The following is a 25,000-nucleotide window of genomic DNA, read 5'->3' as shown; positions in this document are numbered from 1 at the left end:
GTTGTATTTCAGAGGAAAGCAACGTGCAGAACGCTTCCACCCGCCCAAATGGAGTGAAAATTAAATTGGAATGGATAACTACTGCCAGAAACAGAGGAAAGCCTTGTTTCTTACACTTTATCTTTGTACCAAGAGAAAATAACACACAAACTGGTTACATATCAGAACAGGACAAAGTGCGAAATATTCCACCCTCTTAAATTGAGTGAAAATAAAAAGGATACTTGTTACATTCAAATAAAAATAGGAAAAAAACTTTCTTTTTGATATTTTTCCTTTGTGGGTATAGGAAATAACACAAACACTGGCTGCACCTCAAAACAGAACAAGGTGCAAAATATTCTCACGTAGTTAAATGGAGTGGTAATAAAGAGGAAGTTGCCAGATACAGAGAGAGAAAAAAAAAGGCTTCTAATACTTTTCATTCATAACAACAGAAGACAACATTAAAACTAACATCACCTAAGAAGAGCAGAAGGTACAAAACACTCCTACGCGTCTAAACAGATTGAAAATATAGATGAAAATGATCAAATACAGGCAGAAATTGAAAACGAAATACTACCAACATTCTTCCTTTGTAACACTAGACAACACCAAAGCTGCTTGCACCCCAGAGGAGAATAACATGTAAATATTCCCTCGCGCCCAAAAGGAGTGATAATGTAGAAAAAAAATGCTAAAGATGAACATGGAAAAAAAAAACTCACTGCTAACACTTTCCCTTACTAATACTGACGGAAAAAATGGCAATACCTGAGAACAGCAGAATGCACAAAACATTCGCACGTACCCGGATGAAATGAAGACGAAGCTACACTAAATTCTGACGGGAAGAGTAAACTGCTTCTAAAACTTTTGCAACACTAGTAAAAGGTAACACGAGAATGGAAAGCAACTCACAGGCCCCTAGTCCACGGCACGGTGTCTTCTCACGTATCAGGAGTGAATCTGAAAATAGAAAGACATGAGACTAAGTAAACACAGTCACTAGTATCTTTTTTTATTTTCTTTTCATGTGGAATGCAACATGAGTGATAGAAAGGCATTAGTTAACTGTATAAATATCTCCTTGTTATTCTGTACATTACCTATTTACTGGCGGCCTAGAGAGAGAGAGAGAGAGAGAGAGAGAGAGAGAGAGAGAGAGAGAGAGAGAGAGAGAGAGAGAGAGAGAGAGAGAGAGAGAGAGAGAGAGAGAGAGAGAGAGAGAGAGAGAGAGAGAGAGAGAGAGAGAGAGAGAGAGAGAGAGAGAGAGAGGAGAGATTATACCTACCTTTCCTCTTTCAACATAACCATAAAACTGTAAAACAAAGAGAAGTTGAAAGTTCTCGCATCAAGTACTGGACAAAAGCCACAACTCCCTAAACATTTCCCTTGAGACGAACGGCTTATAACTTTTCCCCTTTGCACTGTAGTAGGGGAAATTAAGGAAATCCTATCTAAGAGTATTTTCCGAGCACACACACACACACACACACGGGTACTGACGGAACAATACCAGAGACTAATAATAAGGTTTCGTGTGTGATGAACAAAACATGCATCACGACAAGTCACAAAAGTGTTTCTTGTTACCTCTTCTCTTCCAATTCACTCCCATCCTCTTCTACTCCCGGTACTCATGAACAGAATGGGTGTACGTAAATTGATACATTCGTTGACTAAAAAGAATAAAAAGACTCAGGCGATGAAAGACTTGTAAATGTAGAGCAGATAAGGGAAGGGAGGATGTTTGCGAGCACTGTCAGAAACGATGCAATATATGTAAAGGGAAACACTACCTGAACATGATCTCCGGTGCTGGGTTGGACGCTGGAAAACAATATGTCAAACCTTTTATAAATATCAAGACTAGAAAATACTGAAAAAAATGCCGCAATGGTAATCCTGTGAAGCATCAAATAAGCAAAAATTAACACTACATGATTTATCTATCTATTTATTTGTTTCTTTATCTATTCTATAATTATAAGCTGTGATAAAATGTTACTTGTGTCGAGGGTTATTAATAGAAATAATACAACAGCAGTTTTATTCACGAGGGCAGTCACTGCGGGGTTCAGGAGGCCAGGACGTCACAATTAGGTCACCGTCACACCCCCAAAAACCGTCACGCATCCGCCGCTGTTACAAAAACCCACCACAAAATAACAGCTTGTCCCGTCACGTGGGTCGGCTTCCTGCGTTTTTCACGTAGCCCTCAAATGGAAAAGCGTTGTTCGCCTCTCAAAACGGCAGCAGGTCGGCGGGCAGGTCTGTCCGGCAGCCGACAAGGTACATCACTCGCATGTGTTTGTAGCTCCCAAGGCTGGCAGGTAATAGGATATTTTCCGGCTCGAAATCAAAGCCCAATTTACAAGTCGATGAAGGCAGAGGCGCTAGACTTTGATTCTCGGTATTGGTGTCCTTCATTTTTTCGGCGCATATTGTGTCCAATCACGTGACATTCCCTGGAAATCCTCGGCGGGAGGGTAGGCGAGTGCTTAGCATACTCACTGTTGAGATACATACGGCAGCGCATCAGGGCCGCTACCCACCAATAAACAAGCTAGCGAGTGTCCACCTCCCACACGAATGCACCAAAGAAACCCAGGCACCAGGAGCAGCGAGGGGGAGAGAGCGAGCAGCCTCAAGCACCAAGACTGCCTGTTCTTGCGGCCTGTGCTTGAGGCCCAGTTCGCGTGCCAGGCCGCCATGCCGGACGCTGTATTATGGCCACATTTGCGACGGTACACAACAACTCTTTTAAAAATTATTATAGGCGGTTGCGCGTTCTCCCGTAAATAGTGGACGGAACAGGTTAATGGCAACGGAGGCCCTTGATCGAGTTTCGCCCTGATGAAATAACACCACCACGCCCCTCCCGTAGATTACCGGCGATATTTATAACGTAAGCTCTTTAATTATGGCGGCGGAACATTAAGGATGACAACCGCGGCATTAAAGAACAAGGTAATGGAGCAAGGTGACTGGCAGAAGCTCATTACCTGCATGGCAACACAAAGGACATTGATCACAGCCCGCGGGGAAGCCTGTCTCCCTCGCTCGTACACCCACGACCGCACTCCCACGCCCACACACCCACACCCACGCCCGCACACCCACGCCCTGACACCCAAACAGACGCCTACGGCCTCTTCGGAATCATGGACGTTCCTCTGACATCACCCAGCTTGCAATCTGGAAGTCAAATAATCGTATTAACTCTATTGTGGTTTCCAGGAGCCGATGAAGTAAATAAATCCTTCCTCCCTGTACTGACAATAGGTGCAGAAAATGACAAGGTTTATTATAGATCATTTCAGGGGAACTTCGACGAGGAGGACGAAAAGACTTGTTCTAAATTTTCCTCTTTTTGCCATTTATTCATGAACCTATTGTTCTTTTCTTTGACCCAAGCTGAGAGGGCATTTCTAAGAGAGAGAGAGAGAGAGAGAGAGAGAGAGAGAGAGAGAGAGAGAGAGAAAATAGCATCTAATCGCCTGTGCGGCTTTATGTGACGAGCGTTAACGGAAAATACTTTGAAAATATGTATTGAGGGGAAGACAGACTCATGGATTATCTCCAATTACTGTGTGTGTGTGTGTGTGTGTGTGTGTGTGTGTGTGTGTGTGTGTGTGTGTGTGTGTGTGTGTGTGTGTGTGTGTGTGTGTGTGTGTGTGTGTGTGTGTGTGTGTGTGTGTGTGTGTGTGTGTGTGTCAAGGGTGGATGTACCTGTAATGCAATCTACACATGTCAGTATAAGATGGATGTCAGGTGGGTGGGATGCGAGTGGCGCGGGGTGAGTGTGGACGGACTGGGTGGAGGAGCGGGGAGGTGGCTGTGTTGTGCTGGGGGAGCGGAGCGGAGACCAAAAGACTGAGAAAAATCCTAGGGGTCCATCACGAATATTTATCAAAGAGTAACGATCACTAGCATCCATGGAGGAGGAGGAGGAGGAGGAGGAGGACCAAAAGCAGGAGCAGAAAGTAAGGGCAAATGACGGAGTACAGAATTTCAAAAGAGAACAAAAGAACCTCCACGAAAAAAAAAAAAAAAATTGTAATGACGCTTCACGAAACTCAACAAAACTTGCCAAATTTGAAAAAAAAAAACGAAAAAAAAACGATGAAAACAGGAAGAAAAAAAAACCCTGCTCACGTCAGTTCAGAATACAAGCAGCCATCAAACAGGACTGAAAAGACTCTCTTCTTTTCCCGCTGGAGGCTTGACTTAGAGTTCCAGCAAACCGGAATCAAAATAACCTCCTTCCGACCGTGACTCCACACCAAGATTCATTTCAGTCCCTCTTCTCGTGATGCTGTGTTGCAATGGATTCCGATTCCATTTCAGAGCCGGGTGATGCTGATTCTTTTTAATGACATAGTCTGCCCCTCACCCTCAGCCTCCTCCCAGACTCGATGAGGTGCTCTTTTGGGCTTCCATTAGTGTTTCTTTTGCCTCAGCTCCAAGGACACAACTGAGAGCTGCCTCCTCTGCTTCATGCTACCGCTCCTCTTTTCCTTTCTCCTCCACCTTCTTCTCCTCTTCTTTCTATTCCTTTTCCTTGCTTTTACTACCTCCTCTTTTTCCTTCCTTCTCCACCTACTTCTCTTTTCCTCCCCTTTTCTTTTCTGGCCTCCTCCTCCTCCTCCTCCTCCTCCTCCTCCTCCTCCTCCTCCCGCTTCTTCTTCTTCTTCTTCTTCTTCTTCTTCTTCTATTCCTTGTCGCTCTCATCCTACTCTTCCTCATCCACGTCTTCCTCCTTCTCCTTCTCCTCTCCCTCTTCGTCATTATTATATCTTATTTTTTTTCTTATTTTCAAATAAGGTTGTTGTTGTTATTGCTATTGCTGCTCTTGTTGCTGTTGTTGTATCCTTGTTTACGCGTCTGCTCACGATGCGATATTGATGAGTGTTTCATTGCCATCCCACACTCTCTCTGAATGTCATTCCAGCGAAACTTAATTACCATCACGTAACTCCACATCAGCTTTGGTGCAATATTTACTAAATATATTTTCCGACACAGTGCTCTCCATTTCGTTAAAAGTCCCCAGAAAAATGAGAGAGAAAGCAGAGTTGGAGAAACAAACAGAGTCCCTTTTCTCGGTAGCGTGCACAGGAACACAGGACAGCCACGCCTTGCCAACACTCAAGACACATGACCTCGCGGGAGATAAGTTGAGACACCTTTTGCTCCAGCCCAGGTCAATGTTCTGGCGGTCCTGACCTTGACCCTCTAGTGCTGCCAATTATTAATCCTAAGATAGACATGAAAAGAGAGGAAATCATGTTTGTGTTGTGGACAATAGATGCGCATTGTGAGGACTTATACTTCCTTTTCAGTATATTTTTCTTTTAATGTTGAGTAAAATCTGCTGCCTCCTCCCTCCCTCGTGTAATCTGCTCCCTGTTCAATGGTACTTTTCTGCCCGTCCTCTTCTGTATTCTTTATGTTCTTTATCATCCCTTACAGTAACAATGCATTCAGAAGGGGATTTCTTTATTTCATTCTCTTATCTTCTTTTCCTCTATTCTGAGTGTGTGTGTGTGTGTGTGTGTGTGTGTGTGTGTGTGTGTGTGTGTGTGTGTGTGTGTGTGTGTGTGTGTGTGTGTGTGTGTGTGTGTGTGTGTGTGTGTGTGTGTGTGTGTGTGTGTGTGTGTGTGTGCCCTTTCCATGCCCCACCAGCATTATGTGTCTATTGTGAAATACAATTCTGCACTTTTTTGGCGAGGGAGAAGCGGCGGGGCGGCGGTGGAGTGATGCCACGCTGGAGGGAAAATGCCTGTGTTGTTATTCATCGAATTTGCCATTGTATCGAGCGCGGCGCGCGGAAGATAATTCACCTCCCAAGCCTGAACACCATTTTTACGTGATTTCATGGTTGTCAAAAAAATGCTGAAATCACAGGCACTATTATTGATGTGCGTGGACAGGTAAAAATACTGAAATGTTTGTGTTCCTTTCCCCGCACACACAACAGGTATGGATGAAGTCGTTTTTTACCATAATCACCTGCCCTCCATTGCACATGTTGGGGGATCGCAGGCATTTTATCGCCTTCAGGTAAAGTGCCGCCCACCTGTGTGTGGAATGCTACCCCCGCCCCCCGATCCCCCCAACCCTGAGTCTGGCTTCTAAAGCTCCTTTTCATCTCTGCAAACAACGAGTCACGATGCGAGGCTCGGGTCGGGACTGCATGAGGTGAGAAGCACGCTATTCACTGGGAGGCGAGGAGCAAGACACTGAGGGAGTCACCGGCAAGCACCTTCCTTCGCATCGCATTTCACAGCCAATCCAAAACTCGCGTGCTGGCGGATGGAGATCAGTTTCCGTTCTCTGAGATTTTGAGATTAAGTGTTTCTTTCGTCACATTCCAGTCACACTACGCCACGACTTGAGACACGTTCGGGGCTTACTGTTCCTGAGAAAAATAAGTGACATGAGTGTGAGTGCTCAGAGTTCTTTACCTGCACGACATCCAGGTGCTTCTTGTGGTATTACTGAGCACGATGAAGCACTCCTGACACTTGCGTTTCACGTCTTTACAATGTACCTTCTCTAAGACAAACCTTAGCAGGAGTACACAGCGTAATGAGCTTAACCGATACATTTTAGCAGGAGATGCTAAGTTTACAGTATACTTTATTCATAAAGGACACGCTATCACCTTTAGAGTGAAGTGAGGAGGAGAGGTACCGCCAGGTGACATTAATTCAAGACTACGAGGTTGAGTTTGTGTGATAGTTTATCTTAAGCTAACATGAAGCTACGTAAACTGCGAGTAACAGACAAGATTAACCATTACGATGCTTTTAATTTTATAACACACACACACACACACACACACACACATTTAGACATTTAATCAACAAGTTTCTTTGTAATAAAAGTGCTTCCAATATCACATTCAGGGAGGAAAAACAAGGAGACACGACTTACACACTATACGATACACAATTCAACCCTGCCTTGACCTTTCTTCACTCCGAGCAAGGAAACGAAGCGAGAAATTGTTAAGCGAATAGACAGGTTAGTTTTTTTTTTTTTTTATGATATCGATTCTACAAAATTCAAATCAATCTAAGTTATGAGTTATCCAATTTACACCTCTTGTAGCCGCTTTATGTGAAGGTTACGAAGGAAAAGGGTGTTGCCAGGGTGCTGTCAAGATGTGGTGAGTGTTCCCAGGGTGACCATTAGGATGACGTGTGTACGAGTAATGAATTTCTTGTAGAAGTGAGGGAACGTGGGTGAGAAAGAAAGGAGAAAGTGAAGAATGAAAGGGAAGGAACCGGGCCGGAAGGGAGTGGGAGCAGAGGTTAGCGTGGAAGAAGAATGAATGACGGAGCAAGAGGTAATGAGAAGGAAAGGGTGAGAAGCGTGGAAAAGAGAGGAAGACGAGTGAAGGAGTGAGAGACAAGCGTGAAAGAGAACAAGAGGAGTAAGAGAAAGAGGAGGAAAAGAACTGTGATAAAGACGAAAGAATAATAGAGAAGAAAGAAAGAGGATGAAACTAGAACAAGGGAAGAGAAGAACGTACATGGTAAAGACGGAGGAATGAAGAAAAGAGAAGAAAGTGAGGAAAGGAAACAAGAGAAATGGAAAGAAGAAAGGTGAAGGAATGAGAGAGAGAGAGAGAGAGAGAGAGAGAGAGAGAGAGAGAGAGAGAGAGAGAGAGAGAGAGAGAGAGAGAGAGAGAGAGAGAGAGAGAGAGAGAGAGGGAGGAATGGTACATAAATAAAAACGAAAAAAGATCTGTTTCAAGCCAAGTTCAAGAGGGAAAACAATAAGAGAGAGCTAGACAGGATGTGCATATGTGGTGGCTCGACTTTTGCAACCCAGTGTATTGCATGACGACACTGCATTGCGTCATGAATACATACCCGTGCGTGAAGGACAAAGGCGCCTCTAGGGAGTGTTCTGCGCCACTTTTTCTTCATTCTCTCCAGGGTCTAAGTCACTGTTTTATGGGTAATGTGCCGCTGCATCTCAAAAGTGACTTCAAAGGGACTATAAGCTGTCTCACGGAGCTCAATTCATTTTCTGCATTGTGATCGTCGACTGCCTTTTCTATGATTTTTTTTTTTTTTTAGGAGTTTGTGTGTTTAGGTTTGCGTGCAACTATGAGGGAAGGCACAGATTCCAAAGGGCAGGAATGTTAACTAAGGAGCAGATGGTGATAAGCAGGAGGAATACGAGGTAACAAAAAAAAAAGTGGAAGAACAAGAATGCGAGTGAGAACAAGTACAAGGAAAAATGAAGTGCGAGAACAGGAAAGATGAAGTGTAGCAATGATAATAAGAGGAAGAAAATAACAAAGAAAAAAGAGAGGAAAAAGGAAGAAAATTTGAAATAAAGACGACCAACAACAACAACAACAACAAAGAGAGATGAGAACGAAAAAAAAACATCATGATTTTTATAGCACGTCAACTATCTCCACGAAAAAAGTAAAAAACACACACATAAAAATAACCAGAAAGAAAAAGAAAAAGAGAGAGAGAGAGAGAGAGAGAGAGAGAGAGAGAGAGAGAGAGAGAGAGAGAGAGAGAGAGAGAGAGAGAGAGAGAGAGAGAGAGAGAGAGAGAGAGAGAGACCTTCCGCGAGTCCTCAACCAACAATGCAAATCCACAGCAAACAAACTCTCTCTTGTCTAACAGCTTTAGGCGCGGCAGGTTCAGTCCAGTAATTCACAGAGTTCAGCTGGGATCTCCGGGAGGGGGAGGTGGACAGGGCGTGACGAGGAACGATGGGGCGGTGACGAAGTGAGGGGAATGAGACGAAGAGCGCCGGGCCAAAGAGATAAAGGGATGAGGGTTATGTAATTGGAGCGATAGGGAGGGGAGGAGAACAGGGAGGGTGTGAGGGGATGAGAGAGAAAGAGAGAGATTGTTGAAAGGTGGTAGGCAAAGGGAGATATGGGGCGGATAAAGGGGAGGTAGATAGAGAGAGGCATTAAGGTAGAGGGGAGATAAATGTAGGTAGAGAGGTAAGCTGCTATGGAAGAGAAAAATTAAGGTAGAAATATGAGTGTACTCGTATGTAAAGGGAGGTAAAGTATTAAGGGAGGGAGAAATGAAGGCAAGAGTAAGGATATGTAAAGGAAGTAAGATATTGAAGATGATGAAGGAAGCAACAGTAAGGGCAGGTAATTTACTGAGGGAAAAGGGGATGGAGAAAGGAATTGAGGATTTGAAAAGGGGATTATTAGAATAGTGCTGTACAGGGGGAATAACATGGTGGTGAAGGAAAGTTATTGCATCACTGTTGGCACTACTACTACTACTACTACTACTACTACTACTACTACTACTACTACTACTACTAATGCTACTACTTCCACCACTATCACCCCACCACCGAACTCCAAACACATACACGAAAAAACAGAACAAAAACAAAATATATAAACACTTATAAATAAACACAGGATAAAGTTTAAAACCACCACCACCACCACCACGAGAACAACAACACCACCACCACCACCACCACCACCGCCGCCGCCGCAGCACCCACAACAATTTCTAGCCCGATTAAACTTGACGGTGAAAAACAACAACAACAACAACAACAACAACAATAACAACAATAACAACCGTCACCACCACCACCACCACCACCGCGACGAAGGAAGCAAACACTAAGTACAGACACATGAAGCCCACTTGAGAGGTTCCCATGATTTTCCGTTTGTAGAGAGATGCATGTTGAAGTGAGAAGCCGAGAAGTCAAGCTTTCATTAGCACTTTGCAGCTTTAACTTGAAGGAAAGGAGGAGGAGGAGGAGGACAAAGAAGGGCAGGAGAAGGAGGAGGAGAAAGAGGTGAAATGAATGGTGGGCAAAAAGGAGACGAGGAGGATACATGAAAACAAAGATGAAAGGGAGAAGCAGAGAGGGGAAGGAAAGGAAAAGGGATGAGGAAAGGAGGACATGGGCAAGAAGAAAAGCAAAAACAAGGACAAGAATGAAAGATGAGAAATGATGATAGAATCACAACAATGAACTAAATATTCATGAAAACGAGAGAGAAAGGAAAAGAGAAATGATAAATAAAAAAAATAAAATCATCAATCAATAAGCAATTAAAAAGAACAGAAGAAAAGGTGAAAGTCATTACTAAAGGCATGAAAAATACGTGTTATAAAAAAAGATCTGCTGAAAATTTTAAATAAAACCACAACGCGACAAAATAATAGGGCTGTCACGACTCCAGATTTTAACACGGAATATAAATTGTTGCATTAAAAGTTAAAGTTAAGCATAAAAAAGCCTCATGTTTGTGTCACGCTGCTCTCACTCCTTCGTGAAGCAGCCTCGTCATTCTGGATTAAAGAAAACGAGGTGTGGTGGTGATATATACGAGGTGTGTGCATGAATCAACATCTTGGGAAATTTAGAAAGGAAATATGAAAGGGTGGTTTATAGCAACTGACAGACAAACAAACTGACAGACAACAGACATATATAGAGACAAACACCGAGAGAAATACACACACACGAACGCACACCACCACCACCACCATCACCACCACCTACACAAAACTACTCAACATTTAAAAAAACTAAAATAAATAAATAACAACAATCCTTTGATATGTGTAATAATTAACAGCGTGTATGCAACACTGGATATGCTTGTTAATGAAAAATGACAGGCACATAATTAATAATGGTAATTATTGTCATTAGGATTCATTACCATTATCATCATTATCTTATATCACATTACAATTACCACTATCATCAGTAAAAAGATTAGTAATAGCAGTGTTAGTGGTGATGGTGGCAGTATAAGTAACATATTATCACCAAATATGTTTTTTACAGTGTATGTGTATGACAAAATTTTCTTCCTCCTCCTCCTCCTCTTTTTCTTCCTCCTCCACTTTTATCCATTTTTCATGAACTATCCACACCATCTAACCTTCCACCATTATTGTATTCATTGCCACATGACCACCACCAGCACCACCTCCACCTCCACCTCCTCCTCATTCTCCTCCTCTTCTTCCATCACGTTCGGGTCGTTCAGCAGTGTATCCTCCTACACGTAACTTGTGTGTGTGTGTGTGTGTGTGTGTGTGTGTGTGTGTGTGTGTGTGTGTGTGTGTGTGTGTGTGTGTGTGTGTGTGTGTGCGCGCGCGAATGTTGGCATCCTGAGTACATTATGGCGCGGAAGGGACGACAGTGCGCAACTTTGATCGTTAAGCCTGAGTGATTAAGGATTATTTTCGCTTTTGTGGTAATTTCAGGTCCTGTTTAAAGCGTCCGAAGTTGCCTAAAAAGGGTTTAATTTTTACACTCGGCCATTAGTGCAACCATCGATGGAGGTGCCAAGTCTCGAGTGTGTGTGTGTGTCTGTGTGTGTGTGTGTGTGTGTGTGTGTGTGTGTGTGTGTGTGTGTGTGTGTGTGTGTGTGTGTGTCTAGTCATGCACCGTTTTTGCTTGTTATATTCTGTGCATGTGCGTGCGGTAACTTAATTATAAACGCTTGACACGATCATGCAATAAAGAAAACACCAACAGGGAGCAACAGGAGGTCAGCTAGGATGGGGACGAGGACGACAGCGAGACCGAGAGAGAGAGAGAGAGAGAGAGAGAGAGAGAGAGAGAGAGAGAGAGAGAGAGAGAGCCAGCGTCCTTGTCCTCCTCCCTGCCTGTTGTTGCGCACCGTGGCCGTGTTTGTGTTGCTATGAATACAGAACGTTAGTGCGTCGTTGCGTGGAAGTGCCTCTCCCGGTAGGTGGAAGGACCATAAGCTTGATTGTTCCCGCAGTCGTGCCTCACATGGCGCTAACCGAGGCCCCCTGCTGCCCGCCGCCCTCCCTGTGACGTGCGGCTGTCAGACCAAGGAGGCGAGGCCCTTTGTTCCTGCTCCCAAGGCTCCGGGACACGCAGGGAGGCGGTGCAGGATCAGAAGGAAGGATGCTTGGGTGGGGGAGACTAGGGTAATGTGTGCTTTCTCAGTGACTTCGTGAATATCGAAGACAGAATGAGGAGAGTTGCTTCAGTGAACTTGGGAGACGAGAAGTACATACAAACAGTTTTGGGAAACAACAACTACTACTACTGGAAGGGAAGGGCGCACGTACATACATACATACAAACACACAGGCAGAAACTTTAGTCCGAGCGAACGTTCACACAAACACATACGAACACACACACACAAACACACACACACACACACACGAACACTACCACCACCAGCACATTAACACACGCACACTTTCCCAGCACAACACAACCCGAAACACTGCAGCAACACCCATTCATTACCTGTTGGACGCGTTACAACCCCTACTCTGGTAATATAAATGCGAGGATTACAGTTGTCTCCCCTTTAAGCACATGGGAGTCTTTCAGCAATGAGCAGGGAATATTACTTGGGTCTTAGAACCACACAAAACATCGTTAGCGTGTAATTATGGCTTGGCGTCCCTCATTACTCAAGCTCTGGGACCAAAAAAAAGAAGTCTTACTTTCTTTCACTTCTTTCTCGTATGAATTTTAAGAGCGGCATTTAGCAGGCGTTCTTTATGCACTAACATCACAATATCGCAAGGCTTGAATACATCTGTGAAGGAGGTGGATATAGAATAGAATAGAATAATGCTTTTCTTCAAATGAACCAAGTATATTTAGCGACGCGTAATGATGAGAAGAGGAGGGGCAACGAAGAATCGCCACACTGCAGGAGGAGGAGGAGGAGGAGGAGGAGGAGGAGGAGGAGGAGGAGGAGGAGGAGGAGGAGGGGCGTGGACAGAGACCCGATAACATGTCATACCAGCAGGAGAGCCGAATACGTACCAATTGAACAAGGACCAGACGAACAACTCAGCGGTGTGAAGGGAGACCAACTATCACGACAAACACGAACACGGACACTCACCTGCTGCCAAGGAAACGGACACACATGAGGGAGAAAGGACGGTGGGTGCGTGTTCTTAAATCGTGCTGTAAATAAATGTAGTAAAAGAAGCGTTTTTTTGACGAATTAACCAAACGAACAGTGAGCGAGTGAGTGAGTGTTCTGCTCCTCCGCATTCTGACGCAGTAGGTGATGAAAATTTAAACACGTGGAAAGACATTGGTGTATATTTTAATAGAAGCTAACGTTAGGTCACTCCTCGCGCTATGTAAAGGTGCCGTAGCTCTTGCTCCGTCCACGCAGCGCTATATTTAAGTCCAGCCCGTAGGTAGTGAGGTGATGATTCTTCCACAGCACGAGTATACGTACAGCAGTGTCAGTGGTGGGTGACTTATTCTCTTTGACTACTACGGCCCCATTGGCAGCTATATCCTCTCTCCCTATGTCACACACACACACACGTACGAACCTTGAAACCTGATGCCTCCCCCCCATAACAAATCCCAAAGCTTTTACAACTTCTAGACTCAAGAACTCTCAGGCTCCTCACCATGAATAATTCCTGATGTACGAGGCGGAACATCCCACCGCCAGTACTTACCGTGGCTATCGGAATCACTGGCCCTTCTGCAGACTTTGAGGCAGCTGGGACATGGGCAAGGGAAGGCTGGGACGAGAAATACAGCACGCAACGAACGAGAGGAGCACGACGAGGAGAAAAAGGCGTAGAAAAGGAAAAGGATACTAAAGACTACGAAGAAGGAAGTAGATTAGGAGGTAAAAGGATGAAGTTGAAATGGGATAGTAAAAGAGAAAGAAAGAAAGAAAGGAAAAAGGAAGCAGATAAGGATATGGAGGCTAAAGGTGAAATGGAGATAGCAAAAGGAGCAAAGACGCTAAGAAGAAAAAAGGAAAATAAAAAAGAAACTGAGTAAAAAAGAATTCGGCAAGAAACGAAGTCCAAGAAGCGAAAGAAGGTAGCAAAGAGGAAAGGAAAGAGTAAAGGAGGGAGAGACACGAAGCTGAATAAACGGGGGAGAGCGAGGAATGTCTGATAAGATGGAGCGTGGAGAGTAACTGGAATATTAGTGTCGCCACTCCTCCACCTGTCGATCCACCCAAAGACACGGAGAGTGCTTCACTAAGAGAATTTACTTATAATCTTCCTTTCTCTCTTCCAGACATCCTTTGTGCTTCACCCCGCGGCGGGAAAGGCGCGGGGCTTAGGGGAGAGACGGCGCACAGTACTTTGTTACTCTTTGGGATGCTAATTTAGAAGTAAAAAAGATGGAGACACACACACACACATACACACTATTATTCCTGGGTGTCCTACATTTTATTCACGTGTAGTGACACACTGAAATGATAAACCAGTAGCTGTGCTGGCCTCCGCTGGTGTTGCATCGATCTCAGCCTCAAGGAAGCTGTCACTTTCATTTGCCTGCCGAGCCTTGCACGGCAGCCTACCGATACACGTTTATTGTTTACTCATTATTATATATATATATATATATATATATATATATATATATATATATATATATATATATATATATATATATATATATATATATATATATATATACAGTGCAGTGGTGATGCTGGAACTGTGGCCCCGTTTTTAGAACATTCGCCAGCGACTGTTCCATCCGTGCATCAGTATATCATACATTGATTCACGGAACATGAGCGTGGAACGCTTGTGCTTTAAGGCAAATAATGTTAATGAGACCAAACTCGTGGTGGAATGCATTTGAAAAATTATGTTAACAGAATATAATAATTGGAATTTATGCCTGTACGTGTGAATGTAACAGGAAAACCATATTGGCAAATGTCGCTTTTGTATGAAATAACTCAAAATGTGACATGTGTATAGATAGAAAAAAATTTCTTTTCAAGTTTATCTATTACCTAGAAAAAAAGTGATAAATGATACGTATAAATAGCTATAGAAATAAACGATGCTTTCGGGACAGGGAGGGATTTATTCATTTAAAACGTCGTACTCACAAAACAAGTATGTTATTACTAGAAAAAAATAATGATTGGAGCTTGAAAGAAAGTCTTAACTTAATGACCGACAGCTGTCCTCCATCTGGCAAACATTTAGCACAGCGTGTCCTCTGCTGCTGGTGACGCCGCCAGTAAGGTGTCCTGTGCACTACGAGTGACTGAGGCCACCGCCAGCCGCGCCTGCCTTGTCCGATAATAGAGTAATGGCGAGCGACTCATCGATGAAAAGCGACAGTAATGGACCCCGTGAAAAGCAAGCGATACGCCAACACACAAATGGTCGATAGAGGAAAAATTACTCCTCTTTTTCCCGTCTAATTATACATGTGATCCTCTTTCCCGCTAAAGCCACAACAATAAAAAAGGGCAATATTTACCTACCCTCAAAAATAAACATAGACTTCATACAAGGCCATTCAGTTCTCCCGCTTCGTGGTAACATTTAATACTTTACCATCGGCTCTCACTGTCGATTTGCAATTATACGTTTTATCAAATTCAACGTTTTCTATACCTTGCCATGAAAAGTTTGCTGAAAGTCTGCTGTTAATATTCCGCCCTCACTGGAAAGGTTAAAAAATATTTGTTTGTGTTTCATCACGTTCCGGATAACTTCACCATAAACTGCCATCTCTGTTTCCAGTCTGAACGCGAAAAATAATTGGTAACAAGCTAATACACAATCCTTATTTATCAGTGACTCTTCGCCTGACGTTTGTTTCTCGTGATATTAAAGAAGCAAAACAGCCAGGCGCGCCAAGCCACTCTCACTCAGATGCTTGTCAATGCGCCACCAAAGGCCACAGTAAATATAAACATTGAATAATTGAAGGCAATGACCGAGCAAGCGACAGTTACCAACAAAAGGGAGAAAAAAATAGAGTAGCAAACCGCCTGCACCCTGTGAATAAATAAAATAGCAAGCAAAAAACTGTAAGCAAAACATCAACCGCCCCAGTGTTAGCTCGGTGCTAGAGTGCAGTGTGATGGTTCAGTTTGAAAAAGAAAATGTACGAAGCATTTTTACAGCCATACAGAAAGTAGTACATAATACACGGCAAAATCGGTGACTAATGGGACTTAGACTGGTGCTAAGGTTTTTTTTTTTTTTTTTTTTCAGGGGGTGTTGGGGGTAGAGTGGAGGTATGTGTATGAAAGGGAGTTTCCTTCTTTTCTTTGTTTGGTAAAAGAATGATTTTTTTTCTGGAAGTTATTTATGCACAACTAAATTCCCTCAGCACTCCGGAGCAGCAACAGAGCAGCAACGGTTATTGTCATTCATTAATCTTTATTTCTTGCACACGAATACTGTCCTCTACGAACTCTTCTCACCCAATCATTACTTTCCACGATGGCGACTACTTTATAAATCACCGACTAGCACACCTTCATGCATCACCACATCAAACACCACGTGCAGCCTGAATGAGGCACCACCACTACTGCAGGACATTCCACTCTCCGAGCATCGTCACGCCGCATGTTTACACGCCACCACCAAGATCGATACCGGCGAGGAACACCGTCTTTCCCTAGTACCCAGTTCACATGTGGAGGGAGTAGCGAGAGGTGCTGAGGTTTCCCTGAAGAATCAATAACCTATGGAGCCTTGTGCACAAAAACCCGCGCTTGTCGTGAGAGTAAACACTTCCAGTTATTACATGTGATCTATTACCTTACCTTTTCCCCTTTACCTCTGACGACTGGTCTTGATGTGGTAATCCAGGAATATTACAGGTACTACGTTCACACCACCACCATTACCACCACCACCACCTCTCCTTTGACAAATAATTAATAAACAGCAAAGCATCACGTCACCAGGCTGCATTTATTACCTTCAGTACACATGTTTGTGATTAACTAACTGCGGTGTTATCGTGTGTTGCATGGTGATTGATAGTGGTGGTAATAGTGGTGGTGGTGGTGGTGGTGGTGGTGGTGGTGGTGGTGGTGTTCCGGCTAGGTAATCAAAGCGATGTTGCTCAAGGTGTTCCCGGCAATCGACTTGTGTACGTGTTCTCGTCCATCATAAGCAAGATCTAGCGACAGTCTGGTCGGCCAGCCAGCGAGTGAGCAGCGCGTTAGCAGCCCCCTTCCTATTCAATCACTGACTGATGCCCTTGTTACCCATTATTTTATACGGTTTTTCCATATTTTTTTTTTTCTCTTTCTCTCTCTCTTCATTATTGTCACACATCAGGGTAGGAGGATGGCTGTGTTCAGACGAGAGAGTGTGTGAGGTGGTAGGGCAGCTGATGTCACGATACAACCCTCGCTGACCTCACGTGTTGAAACGACTGCAGGTTAGATTCCACCTACAGGCAGGTTCTCGGTAGAAAGGGTAACGCTCTCTCGTCACCTTAACTCAATCAGATTGAATTTATTGTTCATCATACTCAGAGAAGACCAGTTATGATGAGAGCAAGTATTAGTTACATAAATGTCTTCTAAAGGTTTTCACGTCATTAAAAATTTGACTCCTTTTACTAGCTTTGAAGACACGGGAGAAATAGTTCCTTACCGCCTTGTCTTTCGTTATTAAAGTTAAGTTCCTGCATTTCCCGACACTCCCAACAACATGCATGCAGTCTCCCTTGTGTCACGTGCAGACATTATAGCGATACGTAATCACATTTGCAATACGTACAATAACCAAAAAGTCCTAATGCCTCACCGATCTTTTTTTTATCGAGTCCGGGGACCCATCAGTCCGAACCAATGGAAGCAAAACCAATTACGGCGCTTCGGATGGATCAGCGAGCCAGTGAGTCAGTGGGTCAGTGGATCGCACGGCTCAGAGGGACTCAAATAATCCGACATGACTTTTGACTTTTGCCTTTACGGACTTATCATGTCACATTTTTGGGCGCATCGTGTTGTCGACCCTCCAGCGCCGCGACCATCTCCGCCCTTCCGTCCGCCTCGCCCAAAGCCCACGCAAGCAGCTGCATCCGCGCCAGTTTTTCGCGGAATCGGCTGAAGCGGAAAACAACGACCTCACTTCGTAGGTCCTCCTCTCGCGGCGCCCTCTGTCCGCCACTCGAGCGGCCCTCCGGGAGAGCGAGGGCCACTTCCTTCAACATGCACCGCCGTTAATGTGCGCCCAGTATTCTCGGGCCGACGCTAACGCCGTAAAAATGACCCTTGAAACCATCTCCCTCTGGCGGTGGCGTTATGCGGTCCTCAGCCTCACTTTACTGCCCCTCGTGTCCAGCATTTTAACTCCCGTCCTCCCGAAGAACACTCTCGACCCTTCCTTATCGTCCGTCTGTCCTCTCCGGCCGCCGCTTATGGAACGCCGCCTCCGTATTTCACGCAAGTGTTGTCTTTATTTATTTTTCTCTGCAGTGCAACGCAGGTACTCGCTTCGTATTCCGTTTTCGTTTCGTATTCCGTTTTCGTTTTGTATTCCTGTGCTGTACACTAATCCTCCGTGTTTCTAAGCGTGGTTCAGGGATAACACAACGCTATACTATTAACGTTCGTCTGTATTTGCGTCTATTAACTACACTTCTGACTGCATATATACTTGTGCATTTAAGTATATGTTAATAATTATGCAGGTAGGAAGATGGAAGGACACAAACACTAATATGAACTAACATGCAGATATACCAAAGCAGAATGGTAGACTTAAATATTCACAGACAAACGGAGACAGACAGATGGACAGACAGACAGACAGACAGACAGACAGACAGACAGACAGACAGACAGACAGAAAGATGAATAGTAAAGGTACGAGTATATAGATGCACTGTTACAAAGCTAGATGGATAAATAAATAAAGTGACATAAATATTCGTAGAAGCAGATAGACGAGTGACAAACACACACACACACACACACACACACACACACACACACACACACACACACACACACACACACACACACACACAGACACACTACCACCACCGCCATTATCCTCATTACAACATTATGCTCTCAAATCGTATGGAGGGGAGTTGCAAATCCCATAAACGATAATTAATATTAGAGAGCCTATTACAGCCTGTCAAATGCAATGTTCGCGACTATAACCACGCAGAGCCGGAACCTGAAATCCATACACTCATATACACACTCATCAAACAAATAAGTCACCTCCTGTCCTCCCTACTACACATCCTCCCTCCCCATGCCACACACACACACACACACACACACAAGGTTACTGACACCATGAGGGACTGGAGCAGGGAACATTCAGTCACTTGTTACTTTTCCTAACTTTCTTTAATCCTTTATAGTTAGAAAAAAAAATTAAAGTACAGCAGATAAGTAACAGATTTTTAACAACTTAAGTATCAAAAACATCAGAATCTTTATTAAATCCTCTAATTGCATCTGGGATATAAAACTGATACTTGACTGGAATTATTTAGCACTCCTACTTCTTCTTACTCAGAGATCTCCACGCTGGTCAATTTCAATCCCTCGAACAAAGGGTGTGTCCAGAGGCTGGAAACATGGTCTGACGCTCAAATGGGGTTATAAAAATTCCTTGGGGATCAATAGCCAGTCGATAAATGAGGGAAGGTCAATAGGGGTTAATTAAGAGACGATCAATGTACCTTGTCATGTTGGAGGTGAGGAGGGTGGCAGGGGACAACCACGCCAGGGATTAGAAGGTTCACCAAGAACGGTTTTATATTTATTTACTTATTTACTTAGTTATTTATTCATTACATGTTAGGGAGACAGGCAAAGAGCACAGAATGATGGATTAGAACGTTAACCATCGACAAGAACGGCTATACATTTATCTATCAATCAATTCACTTATCTATCTTCTACACGTCAGAGAGACAGGCCAAGGGCACAAAATGAGTAGGAAAAGCCCGCTTATAATGCCACTCCCAAAAGGAAGCTGAAAGAAAACCGAATGAGTCAGACAGTTTTTTAATCATTTTGAAACATTTCAAACATATATATAATATCTAAATTTATAAGTACATACTAACTTTTACTTGGTACACGGTTTCATTATTATTATTATTATTATTATTTTATGCTACTTCATTTGTTTAAGTTTCCATCATTTGTAACACCAATAGTCAACCCGCTCACTCTGATATACAATTCATAGCATTAAAAGCACTGTACACAATATTTACAATCACCCAGGAAAAAAAAATAAATAAAGATGAACGAAATAATAGATTATGCAATTTATAACCAGCAGCCAACGGTGACTGTAAACTAAATAAATGTCACAGAGTGTTTTGCGATTTGGAAAAGATGTGCAATGTAGCAATGAAAGGATTAAAGTTGTATGCATTAAGTGGCGTTCATATGATGAGTGCTTCGGGAAAGATGTACAGCTTGAACTTTTCAAAGGGATCAACGATGTGAAGAGTTTGGTGACTTCTGTCCTAAATTTCTTATTTCCTAGTCTCTGGTAGCGGCTTTTATCAGGGTCACAGGCGCACTAAGAGCCGCAGCAAATACAGAAATACTACTTAACCAATGAACAAACTTTGCCATTATAATCATGTAGAAAAGTGGCGAGAAACTACGAGTAAGAAAGGAACACAAAGTCACTGATGAAAAGTTACGTTCTTTCATTCTGAGTAAAAATATATGAAAACAATTTTGCATTCGCAGACTTATTTCATTTTGCGTTACCCCAATGAAAACTTTACGTGTATAAAACAATTATGGACTTTTTCTCTCTCATGAGTGTTGGCCTCAAATTAGAGAGATTGCACCAAGGGTTACGAAAAAAAAAAAAAAGACTCTTGTGAATGTTCATCGTGATCCAGAAGTTTGCCGGCAGCAGGAACACCTTTAACGATCTATAGGTGTCGTTGTTAACCTTTTTTATCACTGACATTATCGCTATGACCCCATCCCGCCACACTCTTGTACCCCGACCTGTGCTGATCGTCGCCTCTCACCTAGCGTAATGGCACTACCTATCTACAAAACACGCACCGCAGCTGTCCTCAACTTTTAAAACTATGCCGTATGTTCTCTAGCGAAAGATTCAGGACACTGCGATGGCCTGTGGTATTCAAGCGCTACTTCCAATCACCAAACTATAAGTAGAAAGTAAAGAAAAAAAAAGGCATCGCATTTTGAATCGGAAATTAGAAGGTACAATTTTTTCCCGTCATTAGGTGTTGTAATAATACTAAAACAGATTGACAGCGCATCATAACACTGTGCTAGATGGAGGCACTGAAGCTTCACCTTACTATGGGTTATAATACAGTGACAGTGTACAGAAACCATACGAACGGTTGCTCATTAAAATATAAAAATACACCACGCCACAAAGGGATTTAAGTAACATAAATAGCATACAGGAACAATATGAGCATCTAAATATAAAACAATAGGAGGTACTGATACTTTTTGTTATTAGGTGTTGTGCTGATACGACTAACGTTGTACAGGAACCATCTGAACACTTACAACACCATTAGGAGGCCCCGATGCTTTGTCTCATCAGGTGTTGTACTAATATGACCAATACAGGGATCATATGAACATTTCAACTCGACCACTGAACTGCAGTGACATTTACTGCAGTCACTCCATTGCGTCGCGTCTCATGCATCACTCCCCGGGGTTTTAATCTCCAATGCACTCAATCCCAGCACCGTTTTTTCTATATTATTTTATCAAGTGGAATTATTGCTTTTATATTTTTACGACCCGATATGAAAAATGCACGGTATTATTCTTCACACAAATGGAATTATTTCACGAGGAAAAAATAATCCGGAAAAAGTGCTTAGTTTATAGTGCTGCTCTCTCTCTATATTTAGTAAACAATGGACATTTTTTGAAAAGTACAGATGCTAAAAACGGATACAGCTTAAACTCATATTATGGAGTCAAAAAAATATTAATGAAAATCTGAGGAAAACTGAATAATGTAAAGAAATGAAGGTTATAAAAGAAAAGAAAGACAAGTTTGCTCTCTTAGTCTTCCACTGTGTACAATAATATAAAATCTAAATCAAGGAAAGAACTGTTTTAGGAGATTACTGATGAACGAATGGAAAAATGAAGATATTAATTAATCATTCAGTCAGTCAGTACTTATTTTTCCCAGAGACCACACATTACAGTACTGCGTGACGCCTCGATCAATCAGTTAATCAGTCAGTCAGCCGGCTCTTACATAAGTTTCCCTGACGCTGCACATTATAAAGCAGGGCATTCATGAGGAAATTTTATCAAAATAGCGAAATGTAAAAGTGGACTCAGTAGTTATTAGCTTAACGCATGTAATTTGTAGGAAGTCTCTCTCTCTCTCTCTCTCTCTCTCTCTCTCTCTCTCTCTCTCTCTCTCTCTCTCTCTCTCTCTCTCTCTCTCTCTCTCTCTCTCTCATAAAAGCGGGTGGATGTTATAATGTTATGAACCAAGCACAAGCCAGGATGAAAAATTTTATAGTTGGGCGTTTTTCCAGCACAGGTAGAAAATGTTCGTCTGTTTATGATACTAAGCCTGAAGTAGAAGTTTTAAATTAAGCCTGAGTGGAGTTTAAACACCAGTAATTAATTTCATCAAGGAGACTAATATGTTGTAAGTGTTTGAAGGGGGAGGGATATTTAATAACGGAGGGGAATAGTCAGTTGAAATATCTAAACCACATCAGGCTCTTTGGTTCACGTTAATTAACTGAAAAAGTGCATGTGACGTCAACAAAGCACAGTATACACACACACATACACACACACAAACACACATCACATACCCTCTCCACAAGTGTGACGGATTAACACACGTTTCTCCTTCGGGACGCATCGCTTATGGGTTCTAATACTTACTAGCAATAAATCTCCCAAGTCTTGTAATTCCTAACAGATTCCACGCGTCAATCCAATCGCCTTCATTTGTAACTTCACGAAAAAATTAGAGACTGCAGATTTAGGGGTAAGAGATTGAACGAGTGGGGAAGGGAATGGAAGGGAAGGAAAGGGTAGGACTCTCTCTCTCTCTCTCTCTCTCTCTCTCTCTCTCTCTCTCTCTCTCTTGCTTTGTTTCCCAGCATAGTAACTTCCCCCAGTGCTAAAAAGAGTGCCTTGCTTCCCCCGGGCGCCGTGATTCCCAGCGCTGCCACAGTCCCAAGGAGGTATTAACGTGCTGCAGGAACCATCTAATCAGGCCAGTTACTTTAATAGGCGGCGTAGAATGTTTTCATTATATATATATTTTTTTTTTTTTTTTTCGGCATGCAGCAACAAAGAGATGAATACCACACTCTCTCTCTCTCTCTCTCTCTCTCTCTCTCTCTCTCTCTCTCTCTCTCTCTCTCTCTCTCTCTCTCTCTCTCTCTCAAATATGCATCAATTCCATGTTTTCTGTTGGTAAAATGCGGTGTTTTTTTTGTTTTCCCCTTTTTTTTTCGTCAAGTATTGAGAGAAGGATTAAAGACCTTAGTTTCTTTACCCTGCAACGCCGCCATCTTGCTGCAGGTGTTCTGAGTGGCATGCATCTCTCCCCTCACCTGTCATTCATTATTCACGACTCAATTTTCCGCCCGCAACGTTTCGCTAATACTATAATTCCCCCTGATTTTGCCTTTTAGAGACTTAATTTCTTCCTTTCCTCTTACCTCAGCTCAGAGGAAACGCTTGTACGGTCAGGCTCTCTCTCTCTCTCTCTCTCTCTCTCTCTCTCTCTCTCTCTCTCTCTCTCTCTCTCTCTCTCTCTCTCTCATATTTAATTTTTATCTAGCCAATTTATTTATTTGTTTATTTATTTATCTATTTATTTATTTATTCACCGGTTTCCAATTTATTTCTTTTTTGTCTCAGTTCCGAACCCATGTCTATAAACTCTCTCTCTCTCTCCTCTCTCTCTCTCTCTCTCTCTCTCTCTCTCTCTCTCTCTCTCTCTCTCTCTCTCTCTCTCTCTCTCTCTCTCTCCCCCTCATATATATACACAATCTATCGATTTATTTTTATCTATTTGGAGGCCACTGCTTGAAAACACCAACAACTTTTCCCTACCACCACCACCACCACCACCACCACCACCACCATCTGCAGCCTCCCTGACAATTTCACGGGCGAGTCGTCACTTAACTCTGACACGAGACAGTCACCCGCCGCCTCAGATTGCGGTAGATTATACTTTACATGCTGGGAGGGTGGATGCAGAGTGGGGCGGTGGGTGGAGAATGTTAGTAGGCAGTTGGAGGGAAGGTGAGAGAGGAGAAGTGGCGAAAATTAAAGGAGTGGAAGGGTTCAAGGATCAGAATTTTCATTTTCTCTTTATCTCAAGGTGAATTCAAGGCTTGCAGGTTTTAATTAGTTCATCTGTGAGCACAAACAAATTATTCAGACCTGGTTTTCGCATCAGCCTGAGAGAGAGAGAGAGAGAGAGAGAGAGAGAGAGAGAGAGAGAGAGAGAGATATGCGTCGCGGTGAGGGAGAAATGGCGCCCATATTTTAGGTCTTTCTTTTTGTCTGTCTGTATATCTATCTATCTATCTGTCCCTCTCCATCTATCTATATTTCCACCTACATGTGTGTCCATCTATTCATATTTTTCCGCCTGTCTCCTTTTGTTTGTCTGTCTATCTGTATATCTATCTCTCCTCCGTCCTTGCATGTTTCCAGCTAATCTGTCCATCTATCCTCATCTCTCTCTCTCTCTCTCTCTCTCTCTCTCTCTCTCTCTCTCTCTCTCTCTCTCTCTCTCTCTCTTCCTCCCCACCGCCCACCAGTCAGTCAAGGCGCCAGGTCATCCCTCACCCCCCTCGTCCTTCAATTACCCCCCCAGGCTCTGTAGGCGCCCCTCAGGAGGTCCATCGTCCCTCGTCTCATCTGATCTTGCTTCCCTCCTGGCGTAATAAACTCCACTACACTGACTTCGCAAAAAATAAACTTCTTTTTTTTTTCTGGCGTCTTTACTTACGAGAAATAAGAACGTAAAATAAAAAGCTAAAGAAATTCCATCAGGCCTACACGTGGCAGTCCCTGCGTAAAGCCTATCTAGTTATTTACACACACATCCTCCATCTATAATTCTGTTTAATCCTTCAAGTTCTTTCGTTGCCTCTCTTCACTGTATGACCTTTGCAATCCAACATGAACCTTCGATAAATTAATCCATCTATCTATCAGTCAGTCTGTTTATCCAGAAGGTAT

The 25,000-nt window shown here is 43.1% G+C and overlaps 1 protein-coding gene across 32 annotated transcripts in view; it reads right to left on the bottom strand.

Moving 5' to 3' along the window:
* The window catches only part of LOC135112626 (uncharacterized), a 274,887-nt gene that overhangs the window by 127,210 nt on the left and 122,677 nt on the right, over nt 1–25,000 (bottom strand). For all 32 annotated transcript variants that reach the window (XR_010274500.1, XR_010274494.1, XR_010274504.1 and 29 more), the window contains one exon: nt 904–951. Coding sequence is in view for 1 of the 32 variants with exons in the window: in XM_064027184.1 (XP_063883254.1) it covers nt 904–951 (48 nt within the window). In the remaining 31 variants the exon portion in view is untranslated. The remainder of the gene's footprint in view (nt 1–903; nt 952–25,000) is intronic.

The sequence above is a fragment of the Scylla paramamosain genome, chromosome 24, assembly GCF_035594125.1.
Source record: "Scylla paramamosain isolate STU-SP2022 chromosome 24, ASM3559412v1, whole genome shotgun sequence".
In the NCBI taxonomy this organism is placed as follows: Eukaryota; Metazoa; Arthropoda; class Malacostraca; order Decapoda; family Portunidae; genus Scylla; species Scylla paramamosain.
Note: the sequence above shows the minus strand (reverse complement) of the source record. Positions and strands in the feature narration are given on the sequence as shown.